Source organism: Callospermophilus lateralis, chromosome 2 (genome assembly GCF_048772815.1).
Source record: "Callospermophilus lateralis isolate mCalLat2 chromosome 2, mCalLat2.hap1, whole genome shotgun sequence".
NCBI lineage: Eukaryota > Metazoa > Chordata > Mammalia > Rodentia > Sciuridae > Callospermophilus > Callospermophilus lateralis.
Window position 1 is genome coordinate 11,381,542 of NC_135306.1, and position 18,596 is coordinate 11,400,137.

Sequence of the window (18,596 nt, forward strand, 5' to 3'; positions counted from 1 at the left end):
AGAGATATATCACAACTTAATTTTCCTAACTCTTCAGATTGAACACTTTTCTCTTGCATTCTACCATCATATCAGCATTTAATGAATGTCATTTTAGCTAGATGTTCTAGTGGATTTATGAATGGCTACTGAAATTTGATTGAATTAATGTTTTATTCTTTAGCATGCGCTTAGACTATCAGCCTTTGGCCAGATTTATAAAGTGCTGGAGATGGACCCCCTTCCTTCTAGTAAGCCTTTTCAGAAGTATTCCTGGTCAGTTACTGATAAAGAAGGTGAGCCTAAATCTAAATGTCTTATATTAGGGTTGGGTGGGGGTTGGCAGTCATGGTTATGGGATGCCTCTCTTGTTAGAGTTTAAGGAACTTAATCCTTGTTTATCTAAGTCATTTATAAGAAAGTTTATTGCTTCCTCTCCCACCTGACTTTGTTGGCCTGTATCTCCATCAGTGACAATAGCTTGCTATCAGTTGTTCTTATTAATGATCAGCTCATTTGTCTCTGTTAGCTGTATTTTGTTATTACATATTGAATTAGAGACCATACTTGCAGATCATATGATCCAAGTAGAAGAGATCATCACTGATCAATTTAATGATCTTTCTCATGCTTGAAAGTTTGATGTAATTAAGACAGAAAAAACAAAATATATAGAGAGGAGGAGAAGGAATGAATATTGGACCATTCAGGACCATCTTCTATTTGTGCTAGTCTGTTTGAACTCAGATTAGAGTTTGAACAAAAATAGGATCAGTATGACCTGGATTCCAGTGGGAATCAACTACCTACTAGTTTGAGGCCTTGAGCAATTAGTTCCTCTTAGTAGACATATTACTTTAGTCTTTCTTACTTTATTGACTGTTGTCAGGTGAAAATGCCTGGCTCACTGCCTGGAATAGAGCAGATATTTGAGTCTGAATGCACTTTCTCTTCTCACCTTGCCACAGAAAATATTTCATTTTGTTCTCTTGTCTCTCACGTTATACTAAAAGGTGGGATATTTAATACCACCTAGAATCCAGCCCACTTCCCACAGTTGACATTATCTTAGTAATTTCTATATGACAAAAATAATGCAGGTGCTCAATCTATTTATTTAGACACTAGATTTCCAGTAGGTCTAAAAGGGCTTATTCAAGGAGTCCACAAGATCAAAAATTGTTTCATAGTAATACTATTATTTTTTCTTGTTTCTTTTCCACTCTTTCCTGAGTATACAATTTTCTAGAGGCTAACAAGCTTTATTTTAATTTCTATAATGCTAAATATTTATAGATACTACCCACAAAGCAAAGCTAAGACTATAATGTAGGAATGATATTGGCCAAATTACATTGTCCTATTGTGTGAATGAATATGCAACAACAAATCTTGACATTATGTACAATTTTAATGCACCAATAAAAAATATGGGAAAAAAGAATATAAAATAGTCCTGAACTAAAAAGTTTGAGAATCACTGCCTTATACTGTGAACTCATCGGGGAGAGAATCCTCCACACTGTACCATATCATTGTTATAAAGGAGTGCTCAATAAAATTTATGGAAGAAAAAGTTCCTTTTTTCAAGAGTGTATTCACACGTTGGCAATGAGATTACTGAGAGGGATTTACATAATCATGCCACATTAAGAGTTGTCTATGAATGGATGATTGAATAAAAATTTGAAAAAATGTATATTTTATGATTAGTAGCAAAAAAATTTCTGTTGCCAAATTCACAGTACTTTTTTTCTCCCACTATATCTGCCATCATGTGACTTAGGTTTTGTTTTTGTTTTTAAAGAATTTTTTTTTAAATTTATTTTTTAGTTTTTGGTGGTCACAACATCTTTATTTTATTTTTATGTGGTGCTGAGGATCGAACCCAGCGCCCTGCGCATGCTGGTGAGCGCATTACCGCTTGAGCCACATCCCCAGTCCCTGTTTTTAATTTTAAAGATCTTTCTCTGAGGTTTGGGAACTGCTAATTTGTCAACATAGAGCATAAAATAGAGTCAGAATGTCCTAGTGTTCCTGTTGTAGCCCTATCATTTAGTAGCTGCATGATCTGAGCAAGTCAGTTTCTCATTTTGTGCCTTAATTATAAGATGATATCCCTCACAATTTCGTATTTTTAGCACCTAGCTTTCTGACATTTATACTTCAATTTAATTCCTATAATTCTTGGTGATTTCAGTATTCTTTCAGGTGATTTATTCCGCCAAACTCTGACATTCTCAATTCCTTAACTTCCTCTCCCATAATTACTTTCTATTCTATCTTACACTTACTCAGTGCTCATTCTATGGATGCACCCTTGACCTTGTCTTCAGCAATAACTATTCCTGTACCCTTTCCAGCTTCTTCTTATTGTTACTTCTCTAGTACTCTTATTTCTTGAACTTACCATTGATTTTATTATCTTTACATAGTCCCTATTCTTCTCATGGTCTCCCTTCTGTCTATACCCTGCTTGTGTTCTCTGGCGTATCCTTGTGATCACTCCCTGGCATGTACTTTCACTTCCTTGATCCTTTCTTCCTGATAATCTTCTAACTGGTTGAATTCCATCTTTCTTCCTACATCAGATTTATGAACATAATTGGGGATAAAAAACATAGCCATGTTGACCATTTTTCTTTCAGTCTGTGACACTAACCTCATGGGGACTACTTATGTTGTCTGACAATTCTCCCATAAAATCAAGAGTTCTCTGAATTTCCTAGATAGCTCTTTCACATCTCTAACTCCCCATCCTTACTCTCATCCAATGACCTTGTTAGCTTCTGTTTTCTCACATTAGTAGTGATCTGGAGTTAAGATGAACCTTTCTACTTGTCTGCTGTATTGCATTCCTTCTTGCCTGTCAGTGGACATTATTCCAGAAGTTCTCTTTTCTCTCACCAACGTCAGTTTTTCCCTGTCTATTGAGTCATTTTCATCAACATAAAAACCTGCTATAGTATTTCCCATCTGCAAGCCAAAACCAAAACAAACTCTTTCTTTAGTTTTACAGCTGCCCCTACCAGAGTTATATTTCTCAGCTCACTTTTAGAGCTGTATTTTTGGAAGGAGTGGCCTATTACTTCTTTTTCCTCATTTTCTGTTCCCTTTTGAACCTGTTCTAATCAGACTTTCTTCCTCACCTTCTACTGCTTGTGACCTTCATGTTATCACAGTCTTTGTCTTAGCCAACTTTTCAGCAACTTTTGGCACCTATGTTTATTTTATTATGAGATACTGCACATAAATAGAAAAAGCATATGGGTTAAAAGTAATTATTTAAAAAATTTATTTAATCACTGCCATAGTCAATAAACAAAACATCAGGTAAATGGAAGGAGTTGGAGAACATAAATGCTAAGAAGTTAGCCAATCCCTAAAAAACAAATACCAAATGTTTTCTCTTATATAAGGATGCTGATTCATAGTGGGGTAGGGAACGGGAGCATGGGAGGAATAAACAAACTCTAGATAGGGCAGAGGGGTAGGAGGGGAAGGGAGGGGGCATGGGGTTAGCAATGATGGTGGAATGTGATGGACATCATTATCCAAAGTACATGTATGAAGACACGAATTGGTGTGAATATACTTTGTATATAAATAGAGATAAGAAAAATTGTGCTCTGTATGTGTAATAAGAATTGTAATGCATTTTGCTGTCATTTATTAAAAAAATCAGTTAAAAAAAAAATCATAGCTCCTTGGAAACCATCTGTTTGCTCTGTCCCATTACTTTCTTTTACCACATGAACTATCGTTCCCAACAATTTACTAGTCATTTCCTAGATTGTTTTATCACTTTCCTATTTACATATGCTTTCCTAAATAATTTGATTTTGCCTGGCACTTTCTAGAAACTAACTGTATTGAGTTTATTTACTCTTTTGTGACTGGCTTCTTTCTCTCCAGCATTGTTTGCTATTACTCCATGGTGCTGCATTGTTTTATTCATTTTAATAGCTCAGCAGTACATATTTAAGTATATTAAAGTTTATTCATTCTACCCTTGCAAGATGTTTAGGTTCGTTAGCAATACATTCACAGTATTGCTATGAGTATTCTTAGACATGTCTTCTGAGGTATGTGTCTTGGAATTACTGTAGTCCAGTAAGTGACTTAGTGAATTGTTACATATACCAGCTTACTCTCCCACCAGAAGTGTATCAAAGCTTCTGTTGCCCTGTATCCTTAGCACCATTTTGATACTGCCAGACAGTTTTTCCTGAAATAAAATAGTAATTTTCATTTGATTTCCAGGTAATCACTTTCTCTTCATTCTTCTAGCCCTGTTGGCATCCCCTCAGTTATCTTCGCTTGTTCTTCCTCATCTAACTTGCAAATTTTAAGGTGTCCCAGGAATCAGTTCTTAGACCTTATTTGCACTGACTCCTTTAGTCTCTCTTAATGAAATTTCTTTTGTACACTGTAGATTTTCCCAAATTTACTTACATCCCAGACTTCCAGTCCTTCAACTCAGTGCCTCAGTATTCCCACATAGTTGCCTAACACATCTCAAACCTAAGATTTCTAAAATCCATACTCCTGCCTCACTCTGTCACTGTTCTTCTCTTGCCATAGTATTCCCTGTCCCAGTTGTGGAAATTCTCCACCTTGTGTATTCAGACCCACATCTTTCAATCTACCTTTGAATTCATTTTCATTTACTCATCTTCAAACCACCAGCAAACCCTGTTTATTTCGAAGTCTGTCAAGTATTCATCTTTCTTTAATTTCTTCTTTGCTAATATTTTTGCCTCAGCTACCATCACCTCTTACCTTGTTTATTACAATAACTTCCAGTCTGGTGCTTCTGCTTTCCCTTGAAGTCTTATCTGAACAAAACAGCAGTCCTTTCTTCCTTCCTTCCTTCTCTTCTTTTCTTTCTCTTTCTGTACTGGGGATTGAACTCTGGGGCACTGGTCCACTGGGGCACATTCCCAGCCCTATTTTGTATTTTATTTAGAGACAGGGTCTCACTGAGTTCTTTAACGCCTTGCTTTTGCTAAGAATGGCTTTGAACTTGGGATCCTCCTGCCTCAGCCTCCTGATCCTGAGTCTCTGGCATTACAGGTGTATGCCACCATAGCTGGCTAGCAGTCTTTTTTCCACAGGCAATTGCAAAGATGATATGGTTAGGTCTAATATATCCTTCACCCAGTTCCTGAGTTGTTATATTTTGTGTAACTGTAGTATAATATCAGGAAATTGACATTGATACAATATGTGTATTTAAGTTTTATGTCATTGTACCATGCATGTAGATTCTGTAACTACTGTTGCCACCAAGACACCGAACTATTCCATTGCCAGAAAAATTTCACTTGTGCTACCCTTTTATAGGCATACCTATCTCTCTTCCCCACCTGTCTTTTAAGCCCCAGGAATCACAAAAATTCCTGTGTCTCTGTAATTTCATCATTTAGGGATACGTGGGATTACATAGTACGTGACCTTTTGAGATTTTTTTCCCCCACTCAGATTGTAATCTTAGGAGTCCATCCAAAATGTTGGCATGTGTCAATAGTTTGTCCTTTTTATGTACAGTAAGTAATGCATGGTATAGATGAACTGGAATTTGTTTAACCATTCACCTATTTTAGGATATTTTGTTAGTTTTTGGTTTGAGACTAATAAAACTACTATAACCAATTATTTGTAGGGTTTTTTTTGGTGTTAAATTGACCAGTAGTATTCCTTTTCTATAATGTTTCTACTTCAATGTTATATTGCCTAATAAAGTAAGTTAGGAGGTGGTCCTTCTTTTTCTATTCTTTTGAATTGATATTACTTTTTCCTATTAAATATTTAGAAGCCTTTTGGGCATGTGGTTTTTCTTTGTGGGAAGTTTTAAATCATGGATCTAATAGGCATAGGAGTGTCATCTTCTTTTAACATTTGTGGTAAGTTTTGTTTTTCTGGGAATTTGTCTGTTTCATCTAAATTTAAAAATATTTTGAAATAAAGTAGTTCGTAAGTCAATCCTCTTTTAAAATTTGCATTGCTTTCATGTATTTCATATCTTCCTTTTTTCTGATCACTCTCAATAGGGATTTATGATTTTTAAAAATCAACTTTTGGTTTTGTTGTTTATCTTAGTTGTATGTTCATATTCTGTTTCACTGATTTCTGTGCTTACTTTAATTTTTCTGCCTTCTGTTTTCTGTTACCATTATTTATGTTTTCAGTCTCTTATTTTTCTGTTCCATTATTTATGTTTTCAGTCTCTTATTTAATTGCATATACTTTTAAGTGGGTAAGCTTCCTTTTAAGCACAGATTTTAAGTGCATCATGTTCTTTTGATACTTTTATTATTATTTAGTTAAAACCATTTATTATTTTCCCTTATTGTTAATTCTTAGATCCATTGTTCATTTAGATGTCATTGCTTCATTTCCAGACGAATGAGCATTTTTTATTTAACTTTTTGTTTTTGAGTTTTTACTTATTCTGCCATTATCTGAGCATATGTTTGAAAGATCCCCACCACAACCCTCTTGCTGGTGTGTCAGTTTTTAAGCTTATGTTGTATTTTTCATTTCTAGAATTTTGGGTATAAAGTATTAACTTTCAGATTTTCTTCCAGAAGTTCTTTGTAATAAAGTTTGCTTTTGAAAGGTCCATCACCTGGGTCCTTCTTGGGTCTGTTTATGTTTTCTGCTTTCTCTTGGATTTTTTTTTTTTTTTTTTTTTTTTTAAAGAGAGAGAGGTAGAGAGAGAGAATTTTAACATTCATTTTTTAGTTATCGGCGGGCACAACATCTTTGTTTGTATGTGGTGCTGAGGATCAAACCCGGGCCGCACGCATGCCAGGTGAGCGCGCTACCACTTGAGCCACATCCCCAGCCCTCTCTTGGATTTTTGAACACAAAATCTTCTCATGTGCCTGGTTATAATAAATGTTAAGGTTAAGATGAAAATTATAGAGACTTTAAAGCCTGAATTTATTTAATTTTTTTGTGAGATTGCAGATGGATTTGGCAGTCCTGGATAATTTTATTGCACTCTGGGATTAAGGTGATAGAAGTTGGGCTTCAGTCTTTTTGAAGCATAGACTATTTCCAGATCATCTTATATTTAGTTTATAACATTTTAGAAGCCCAACTTAGATTATGGGGATCCACCATGCCTTCTCTTCTTGGTGGTCCTTGAACTTCAGTTTTGGAACCTTGAGACCTGGGAGCCTGTTGGAAGAAGTCTGTTCAGTTCTTTGTACACTATTTTGGATTTTGAAAATAGCCATAGGGGAAATGTGGCCCCCAGTGCAGGGTTTCCTTTACCTCTCAAGACTGATTCTTCATTGTCTGGGAACAGATATTTATTCTAAGTTTTGTTTAGCTTTGTAAACATCTCATCCTTTCTAAAGGATCTCATCAGGAACTCTTCTAATTTACTTACTCTCATATCTTGGAAGTGGAACCTTGACATTTTGTCAGTTAATAGCACAGGGTTGAGAACCTAATGTAACCCAGCTCTCCTCATCTCCTGCTACTACCTATTCCTTGTTTGTGCCACTCCCATCACCCAAGCCTTTATCATGTTCCTTAGTGTGTTTCTGCCTTGGGACCTACATGCTCTTTTCTCTGCTTGGATGCTTCCTGCCAAATGGCTCAAAAGATCACCTGATCAGTGATGCCATTCTGACCTTTCTAAAGTGTACCATACATAAAATAGCAACACCTCTTCACCATAAAGCCCCTCTTACTGTTCTTCATTATATTCACTACTATATGTCATATTGTAATTAATCTCTACTGCCCTGCCTAAGCTCTTTGAGAAGAGGAAGATTGTCTTCTGTTAAGTGTTCAGCATCTAAAATTGTCCTGTGCATAGTAAATAATTAAAATTTGTTATTAAATGAATACATGAATGAATTTAAAATGGGATTGATAAAAGTTCCAGTTTCATAAGGTGCTTGTGAGAATTAACTAAGTCAATATGTGTAAGGTACTAATAGTAGTGCCAGGCAGGTAGATGTAAGCACTCAACTGTTATTTTTAAATGTTCTTGTCTCAGAAATGATCACTTCTTATTATTAGATAATAAAAAGGTTTTAAAACTAGCTTTTTGTAAAGCAAGCTCCCCCCCTTTTCCAATTACTGTTATGATTAACCTGAGATTTTTCAGCCCTTTTTCAGTGGGTGGGATGATAGAATGAAGCTTAATTAGCTTGAGCTTTATTTATGTAGCTGGAAGACTTAGAGAATAACTCAGGGCATTTAACAAGCTTCTGATTTCCAGTCAGGGAGCTACTTTTATTGTAATTTAATGAGCAAGAGAGTGATTGAATAGACATAGTTCCTTTTTTACTTCTATTTCTTAAAGGCTGCATTCTGGCAGACTGGCACACTCACGGTTTTATGTAATGCAAATAAAATACAGTATTAAGCAAATATTGCCTTCTGTTGAAGATTGATTGACTTGAGAGGTAAATAGTGACTCAGTCAAATGCCAAAGTCAGTGTTTACCCCAAGGGACAGTTAGTCTTGATAATCAGAAAATAGATAATTAATCTCAATATTAGTACAGATTTTCACTAGAAGTATCTAGAAATCTTATGGCATGAATATCTCGATCACGGCTTTCCTTAGGGAAAAGTTAAGAACCACCTATTAAGTTTAAGGCACAGAAATGTCTTTTTCATACTGGGACAAGTTGATGAGAGGTTTTCTCTATTATTAAAAAAAAAAAATTAAGCAAGTTTTTGCTTGACAGCTTTTTTCAAGATATTGATTAATTTTATTACTTCTTATTCCATACCTATTAAGTTGTCTCTTAAGTCTTGGATTAAGATACTTTATAAAGTAGAAGATAAGGAGAAAATATCTTCAACTTTCAAAGAGCACTAAAGACATATATAGATGGTATAGACAACAATACAGGCTTATTTTGGATCCCATTGACACTTTGTTAGAAAAGTCAATATGAAAGACTTTATGGAAGAAGGGGTATTGTAAATAAAATCTTAAATGGGATTTGATTATAGTTTGATAATCAGATTTCTGAAGGCATAAGATTTATTATATTGATGCTTAATATTTATATAAGAAGCAAATATTAAGGTTTAGAAATATAATTCTATCAGAGGTAACTACTTTTTAACATTTTGGTGTATAACTTTCCACACTTTTGCTGTTCATGCATGTAATAGATGTAAATGTATGCTTTATTAGTTTCTTTGGGATGCTATAAGAAACCACCTTAGACTGGATAATTTATAAGTGACAAGTTTATTTTTAACATTTCTGAAGGCTGGAATTCCAGGATCAAGATTCATGCAGATTTGGTGTCTGGTGAGGGCCTATTCCTAACAGATGGCACCTGCTATGTATTCTCATATTGTGGAAGGGACAAACTCAGGCCTCTTTTATTAAGTGTACTTGTCCCTTTCATGAGGGCTCTGCCCTTATGACCTGATTACTTGCCATATACTCAGTTCTTAGCACCACTGTGTGGAGATCAGAGCATATCATATGCATAGGTATTTATATGTGTATAATGAATAAATTGGAAAATAAATATTTGTAAAAAGTGATAATATTAAATTGTGTTAAGAAGACTGGCTTTTAAACATTTTGCTCTTCTACATTATAAATATGATAGATTAATTGGTCAGTGAAAAATATGTGTGATCTTTGTAATTTCTGATGTTTTCCTACCTGAACATATTAGAATAGATAAGATCATTGTTTCAACTGATAGTGAAACTCTCATGATATTTTTTAGGTGCTGGGTCTTCAGCTCTAAAGAGGCCATTTGAAGATGGATTAGGAGATGATAAAGATCCTAATAAGAAGATGAAACGAAACCTAAGGAAAAGTGTGTAAACTCTTTATCCTTATTGATGTGAACTAGAGAGAGTTTACAGCCTCAGAAAGGGAAAATAAAAAGTGGAAGGATTTTGGCTAGGGGTGCCAACTCAGTGATAGTGCTTCCTTAGCAAGATTGAGTTGCTGGTTTCAATCCCCAACACTGGGAATAAAAAAGAATTTGATTGATTTGATTAGTTTTAAGAATAAGATCTCAAGCGGGGTACTCCTCTAGTCCCAGCTACTTGGGAGGCTGAGGCAGAGGATAGTAAGTTCAAGACCAGCTTGGGTGGATGACTTTCAGAAATAAATATTAGAGACATGGCTGGGAATGTAGCTTAGTGTTAGAGTGCTTGCATATCATGTAAGAATCCCTGGGCTCAATCCCCAGTATTCCCCCAAAATGGAAAGCTCTTCACTGGGAAATTGATCATCAAACAACTTTCACAAGTTTCCAAGCTTTATTGCTTAAGACACACATTAATAACACATGTGGAAATTAATGTATATACTAATGCATGTTAGTTTTATAGTGATGTTAGCATAATAATTCATTTTAGAACTGTTTACGAGGTGATGTAAATTTGTGTTTTGAAATTCTCAGTTTAAAAAATGGTAAACAATTACTATAATTGCTAATGCTAAATAATTACTAAACTTATAATAATTATAAATGCTTACCTTAAGACAAAATGTCTTTGTAGTTAATTTCTCATTTCTTTTTCTTTAATAGTTTTGGATAGTAAAGCAATAGACCTTATGAATGCACTAATGAGGCTAAATCAGATCAGGCCTGGGCTTCAGTATAAGCTCTTGTCTCAGTCTGGCCCTGTCCACGCCCCAGTCTTCACAATGTCTGTAGATGTGGATGGCACAACATATGAAGCCTCAGGACCATCCAAGAAAACAGCAAAACTTCACGTAGCAGTGAAGGTACTGTACTTCTTTTCCTTAACAATGTTTTGTTATTTAATGTTCCAAATAATGTGCTTATTTTCCTGGAGTAAATGAATGGTATCTTTAAGATTTTCATACCAATAACAGAAACTTTTGTTACCTCTGAATCATAAAATTATTATTTTTTGTGTGTAAAATAGTATACATTGATTATATGAAATTTGGAAAATACAGAAAAAAAGTAAATAAAAATATGTCAGTTGCATTTTTTGAGGCAGAGGTGAGTACTTTTATGTGTAGGTTTATTTCTAGCCCTTCCTTGTCTTATTTGTTTTTTCAAGTTGGGCTCACAGTATTTATATAATTATGTATATAATTTTTTCCTCTAATATTTCCATTAACTTTAGTGTTTTCTTGTTTATGAAATCTTCATAAGTAGTTTTTAATGGCTTTTTAAAAAATTATTAGTTATTGATGGACCTTTATTTATTTATTTTTTTGTATGTCGTGCTGAGAATTGAACCTAGGGCCTCACACATGCCAGGCAAGCGCTCTACCATTGAGCCCCAGCCCCAGCTCCAGCCCCTTAATGGCTGTTTTGATTGACATGATATGGAGTTTTTGTTATTTGTTCAAATATTTCTTTATCATCAGTTATTTGCCATTTCCAGATTTTTTATCAAGCTACCATAAAGTAACTAAAGCTTTAGATACTATTTTGTAATTAACACACAAAGGTGTTGAAAGGTTAAAAATATCTTGATTCCCTTTTTGGGCCAGTTTCCCTTCGTGGAATTGAGTCACAGAATTTATTCTTTGTTTTTTTGTGATTCTGGGGCTCAAAACTGAAGGCCTTGCATATGCTAGGCTTGTGATCTACCAATGAGCTACACACCTAGCCCGAGTCATAGAATTTAGAGGCCAGGTAATCCAGTCTTACTGGTTTGCAGATTGGAAAATTAAGGAGTAGAAGAGGATTAGATTCTTTGATCTTTTCTAGTTCAGTATACTTGACAGTGTACTGTTTTACTTTATTTTATGAATCAAAATGTTATGAATTTGAAATTTTTTCTCAATGTTACATCTATTCCCTGTGATCTCTGGTATCTAAATAAAACTGTACCTTAATGTAATTTGCACAGGTATTACAGGCCATGGGATATCCAACAGGCTTTGATGCAGATATTGAATGTATGAGTTCCGATGAAAAATCAGACAATGAAAGCAAAAATGAAACAGTGTCTTCAAACTCAAGCAATAATACTGGAAATTCCACAACTGAAACCTCCAGTACCTTAGAGGTATAGTTACGTGTTTTTTTCCTTTAAAAAAAAAAAAAGTAATATGGTACATTGTAGAAAATTTAAAGGATGTGGAAAAGGATAAATAAAAAAATCCTAGTGGCAGATATTATTAACTTTGTATCCTAGTAGTGGATATTATTAATATTTTGGTTTATTTTAACCCAGATCTATTTCATGAATATTTTAATGAAGATAGTCATATTTTCATGCAGTTTTAAGTCTTGATGTTTTTTTTTCTAAAAATATTTGTCAGCATAACAAATGAATATACCATAATTTAATTAGCATTTCCCTGTTGTTGGCCATGGAAGGTGCTTCTGGTATGTCATAATTGTAACGTCTCAAGAGTCTCAGTACTAACTGGATGCCAGAAAATGGATCTAATGGAGGAAATTTGGGATTATTTGGTGTGTGCTAAGCTGTGTGTGTTTGTGGGGCATTTTGGGTCGTCATTTAGATGATACAACCCTGAAGGGGAGGGCCTAGCCCGACTCAGAATGTACCTTAAAATCTGAGGAAGTCCTGACATATGAGCTTATCACCACAGATAATAGAATGGGGACAAAATTTAAGTACTGAGCATACACAGCACGTTGAGGGATTCATGGAACCCTCATTTACTGGATTCTCTGTCAAGGAAATTGGCTTTGGAGTAACAGAGCTTGCATTTAAATTTTTTTTTTTTAACTTTGTCATTTGTAAGAACAACCCCCCCAAAACAAACAAACAAACAAACAAAAAGGCCTAAATGGAACTCTGTGCCAACATACTTTGTCATTTAATATACTAATTATTTTAGTCCATAAACCCCTTTTAGTATGTGCCAGTGCTGCAAGATCTTGTTTCCAGAAGCTGAAGATGTTCCCAGGCTAGAAAGGCAAAAAGACATGTTAATAACAACTGATAATACAATGTGATAAGTACTGTAATTGCAAAATGAATATATAAGGTGAAATCTCAAGGAAGTGATTATGTGACTGTCACATACAATTACACAGTTACATAAAATCAGAGGTAGTACAACATGAGCAAGGTCATAGATGGTAAATTTTGCCATGTGGGGGAAGGTGGAAAGAAGGAATTCTGGACTGAAGGAAGAGGAGATGTAAAGACCTAGAGTTGAAAGTACATGTTTGAAAGTGCCAAGTGGGCCAGTGTGGAGAGGACTGATGGGGCTGAAGCCTGAGAAAGTCACACTGGACTCTCCATGGGCTACTCTGGAGAACAAAAGTGGCTCCTGGCTGTGGAAAGCACAGGGTGAGGTGTTATTTTGCTGGCACTGTCATATAAATCAAAGAGAAGAAATGCCTTGTAAATTACATGATTCAGACCATTAAGTACAAAGATAATTAGGAAGGGAGAGCTAGGTGAGCTGCACCTAGGTGAGCAGCCATATGAGTATATGGACGTTTTGGTAGCTGCTCCATCTATACTTTGTTTCTCTGTAATGTGGTAATGGCAGGGAACAAAAGTCCTTATTTTTTAATTTCTTCCTTTAGGAACTGATTACTACTGATTAACACAGATTTTTTTTTTTCATGTGTGTGAATGCAGGGCCTTACATATGCTAAGCATGTACTCTGCCACCGAGCTATACCTCTAGCCCTAAAATTCAAATACTTTTTTTGTCTCGACTCATTTTTATAAACGTTATTTTAGGTTTGGGAAACAGAGAATGCTTATATAGGTCTAGTTTTTAAAATTACTCATTATTATCTTTAAAAGATAGAGACTGGAAATTGGCCATGAAAATTTCAAAATGTAAATTATGAAAACTGATCATGAATGGATGTTTATTGCAAAAGACCCAATTTTCTAAGTAGTTGCTGCTATAGAAGTGAAATATTGTCCATTGTTTCACTTCTATAGCAGCAACTACTTAATCAACAGAGTACATTATTAAGAAACTCTTAATATTCATTAGGTTTATATGCATCATCTCATTTTTGGGCATTCATTTTGTTTGTTCGGTATGTCTTGAGAAATTTTTGTAGTGGAATTACAGACATGATCTCTGACCTCAAAGAGTACTGTCAGGTACTTCTGTCAGGTCTTTCTTTTCTCGAAATTATACTCCCAGCATTTTTCTTTTTTCTTTTTTTTTGTTTTTGTTGTTGTTGTTTTGGTGCAGTCTTTCTCTTCATTTAAACCTTCACATACTTAAGTGAAATCCCCCCCCCCCCCCCCCAATTTATAATCACATCCTTCTTCAAGCCAATTCTTTGTACCATTGCTGGAGTGATTTTCCTACAGTACAACTCTCCTCGTGTCAGTTGCCAGGTTAAACTCTTTCACTGGCCTCCAGATTGTCCATTATAAAGTCAAGGCTCATTTTCTGGCATTCAAAGTCCTATGTGATTTGGTTTTTCTAATCAGGTCCCAGTACACTAACTTCTCTCTTTGCTGCCATATGTTGCCTAACTTTCCATCTTTCTCCAAACAAATGTTCTTTGCCTCTCTTGGGCCTTTACATTGCTGTTTCTCCCATCCAGAGTGCCCTTTCTCCTCGATTTTCCTGAGGATAGTCTGGTACTTAACCCTTTAAGGTCATGTGTTACTTCCAAGAAAACTTTCCTGATTTGCTCTAGAAAGTGATCCCTTCTGTGTTTCCACAGCGTGCATCTGTTCTCTAACATACATTGTTTTATACTGATTAGCTCTGTCCTTTCCAGTATACTGTAGCTCCTATAGGACAGAGAATGATGCCAATATTGTTATTTTTTTTTTTTTTAAGAGAGAGAGAGAGAGAGAGAGAGAGAATTTTTTTAATATTATTTTTTTAGTATTCGGCGGACACAACATCTTTGTTTGTATGTGGTGCTGAGGATCGAACCCAGGCCGCACGCATGCCAGGCGAGTGTGCTACCGCTTGAGCCACATCTCCAGCCCCCAATATTGTTATTTTAATATTTCACAATTCATAGTCTGTAGTCTACTGGTTTTTCCTATAGGTGCTCTTCAATATGTTTAGTGATTGAAAGGTTTATAGTAATATTTTCCTTTCACATCCCAATTTGAGTTATTTCTTCCTAACCCAAAAGGTGAAAATATAAATGTGGTGTCATATAAATCCCAGTTGTTTTAGTCACTTAGCATTGTCATGGTTGTGGAGTGACAAGGCTACATTTTATTGGGTTTGAGTACTCTTCTGTTGGGATAGACTTGCTTCAAAGGCAGGCTGACAGCAGCATTTATTGCTTGTAGATTTCCACACCTTTGATATTTTGCCATAACTATATTTAAGTGACCCATCCTAGACCCTAAATGTTTTAAAGATGAATTTTTGAATTTTCTTTTTAGCATAATCATATTAATAGGAAATTTATATATAACCAGTATAACTCCACATCATGAACATCCTCAAAAAATGGGAAGTTATACTCCATGTATGTTTGATATGTCAAAGTACATTCTTCTGTCATATATACTAAAAAGAACAAATAAATAATTAATAAAAGAATTTAATAGTTTAAAATCTTATTTGAACTTCCAGATTCTCTTTCTTTTTTAGGTAAGAACTCAGGGCCCTATCCTCACAGCAAGTGGCAAAAATCCTGTAATGGAGCTCAATGAAAAAAGAAGAGGTCTCAAGTATGAACTCATCTCAGAAACTGGTGGAAGCCATGACAAACGCTTTGTAATGGAGGTATGTTTCTAGATAATGTGCAGTCTTATTTTTCTTCTGACAGACCTAGGATACCCTGAAAGTACATATTAAAAAAATTGTTAGACTCAATCTGTTCTTTTGGTACTATCTGATTTCTGTTGTTTTCCATGGTATGAGTTTAAATAAAAGCTACATAGAGGAATTGCATGGGATAATTGCAAACTGGAATTCTTGATTTCAGGTAGAAGTAGATGGACAGAAATTCAGAGGCGCAGGTCCAAATAAGAAAGTGGCCAAGGCAAGTGCAGCCTTAGCTGCCCTGGAGAAGCTGTTTTCTGGACCCAATGCAGCAAATAATAAGAAAAAGAAGATTATTCCTCAGGTATGAGTTTAGCTAAACCTTACAAAACTTTTGAAAAATGTTGTAAGAAATTTCCTGTACACTTGCTACTTTACCTTTTTCTGAAATTGTTTCTTTATCATTTATTTGGCAACTTTTTTGAGGGGCTAGCTCATGAATAATATATATCAAGACCAGTTGTTCCCTGTTCTGTTTTTTTTAAGGCACATTGTATAGCTGTAAGAGAGGCAGATAGCAATATTTGAAGGATTGGGGTCATTCTTGATGAGGTGAAATGTTGAGGTGATTTGGACTTTTGGTAGGTGTGAGCATGGATCTAGCTCAGGAGGCTGACAAACTGCTTAGGATTCACACTTTTCTTGTAACTTTTCATCTCCTCTTCCATTTTCTCTCTACTTTGTATTTTGACATTGTTTACTTGGGGTTTCCTTCTGTGGGCAGCACAAAAAAGATGACACTGTGTTGCTTGTATAAATTACTGGCTAGGAATGTCAGTGCTACTAAAGACCCAGGATCTTCTCAGGGTATTTGGAAAAGATAACTTCCTTCTTACATGTTTTTTGCATATGATATCCTTCCATCCCTTCATTTAAAAAATGTTTTCTAAGTGGGGTATAATGGTCAATGCTTGTAATCTTAGTATCTATGAAGTCTGCGACAGGGATATTGCAAGTTCAAGGCCAGCCTTAGCAACTTAGTGAGATAGTGTCTATAAATAAAAAAATAAAAAGAGCTAGGGATGCCATAGTGGTAAAAGTACCACTATGTTCAATCTCCAGTACGTCCCCCTGTGTATGTGTGTTTCTGGACATGTACCTTATGTGTGATTGTGAGGGGAAAAGGGATACATAAGTCAATATAAGACACATTCTCTGATTTATGGAGAGTGCTAGTGTAATAATAATATCTGAATGTACTATGTGATAGAGACATTAAACATGCTTAGATTAATTGAAGGAACTTAGCTATTTAAACTTGTATGTTAAAAATTATATTTAGGCCTTTTATGGGGCTGGGATTGTGGCTCAGCGGTCGAGTGCTGGCCTAGCACGTGCGAGGCCCTGGGTTCAATCCTCAACACCACTTCAAAATAAATAAATAAATAAATATTGTGTTCAACTACAACTAAAAAAAAAAAAAAAAAAATTATATTTAGGCCCTTTTATCCATTTGCTAAGTCCATTGTAGGAGGGTAGAATTTATCTCATTTACAGTAGAGGAAGCTAAGAAATTTGCATGCAGTCATATAGCTAATTGATGATAGAGATTCCCTTTCAAACTGGGTGGTCTCTGTTGAAAGGCTGTGGGTGTTTCTATTGCATGTGATATCCATCTAGATATTTGTTTTATATTTTCTTAAACTTCTCATATCAGCTGTACTAAACATTGATTAAACTCTAGGATTTAAAATATAAAGAGAAAATTAACTTTTACTAAGATTAAATAAAAATAGACCTAGGCATATTGGCACACACACCTGTAATCCCAGTGGCGTGGGAGGCTGAGGCAGAGGATCGAAAGTTCAAAGCCAGGGCTGGGGATGTGGCTCAAGCGGTAGCGCGCTCGCCTGGCATGCGTGCGGCCCAGGTTCGATCCTCAGCACCACATACAAACGAAGATGTTGTGTCCGCCGATAACTAAAAAAATAAATATTAAAAATTCTTTCTCTCTCTCTGTCTCTCCCTCTCTCTTTAAAAAAAAAAAAAAAGAAAAAGAAAGTTCAAAGCCAGCCTCAGCAATGGTGAGGCACCAAGCATCTCAGTGAGACCCTGTCTCTAAATAAAATACAAAATAGGGCTGGAGATGCAGCTCAGTGGTTGAGTGCCCTTGAGTTCAATCCTACCCCCAAATAATAATAAAAATAGAGCTGTTAAATTATGGTGTCACATATGTAGAAAATAATATTTTCTTTTCCTAAAATCTTATAGTAACTATAGGACAAATTATGTTCTAGATTAAGCACAAAAATCATTGTTACATTGCTTTGTTTTGTTTTCCCCCATGGGTTACATCTTGGATGTGTTCAGTTAATTTTAGTGCTTTACAAAGCCAAGCAGTGTTGGGGTTGGGGCTCAGTGTTAGAGCACTTATCTCACAGCACTGAGTTTGATCCTCAGAACCACATTAAAAAAAAAAAATAAATAAATAAAGATATTTTAAAAAATTTAAAAAGCCTAGTGTAGGGTCAAGTATTTATTAGATAGTGAAGCTTGTTGCTCATATCAGGAGTTCAACCTGGGTGGAAACACTTGCTGCGCTCAGATTGTTGGTTCCTAACTATTTTCAACTAAGCTGTATTTTTTTTTCTTAAAAGTCTATATGAAGTTCACTCAGTTTTAGAAATTTTTCGTACTAGAAACTGTAAAACTTATGTGTTCAATGTGTTTGACAGCCAAGAAGCAGTCTATTTTGGATGTGTGGGTTGGTTTATTTCAAGCAAAGAGGAAAACTTCTGTCCCCGTGCATGATATATTTGACCTTGGAAGTATCTTCTGGCTAGTCATGTCAGAGGTAGCAGCTATCTTAGGAGAACAAAGGGATGATGATTTTTCCATGTGAGATGAACGTGTGTATCCTCTGATTCTGTCTTCTTTCAATTTCAAGGCTCTTGTTGACTTTATCAGTGTGCTTTGAA

General features: G+C 35.3%; 1 protein-coding gene across 8 annotated transcripts in view; it reads left to right on the forward strand.

The window, feature by feature from the left end:
- Positions 1–18,596, forward strand: part of Strbp (spermatid perinuclear RNA binding protein) — a 144,150-nt gene that overhangs the window by 100,291 nt on the left and 25,263 nt on the right. For all 8 annotated transcript variants that reach the window (XR_013090348.2, XR_013090349.2, XR_013090350.2 and 5 more), the window contains 6 exons: positions 164–275; positions 9,710–9,802; positions 10,526–10,725; positions 11,832–11,990; positions 15,505–15,639; positions 15,842–15,982. Coding sequence is in view for 5 of the 8 variants with exons in the window: in XM_077108810.1 (XP_076964925.1) it covers positions 164–275; positions 9,710–9,802; positions 10,526–10,725; positions 11,832–11,990; positions 15,505–15,639; positions 15,842–15,982 (840 nt within the window). In the remaining 3 variants the exon portion in view is untranslated. The remainder of the gene's footprint in view (positions 1–163; positions 276–9,709; positions 9,803–10,525; positions 10,726–11,831; positions 11,991–15,504; positions 15,640–15,841; positions 15,983–18,596) is intronic.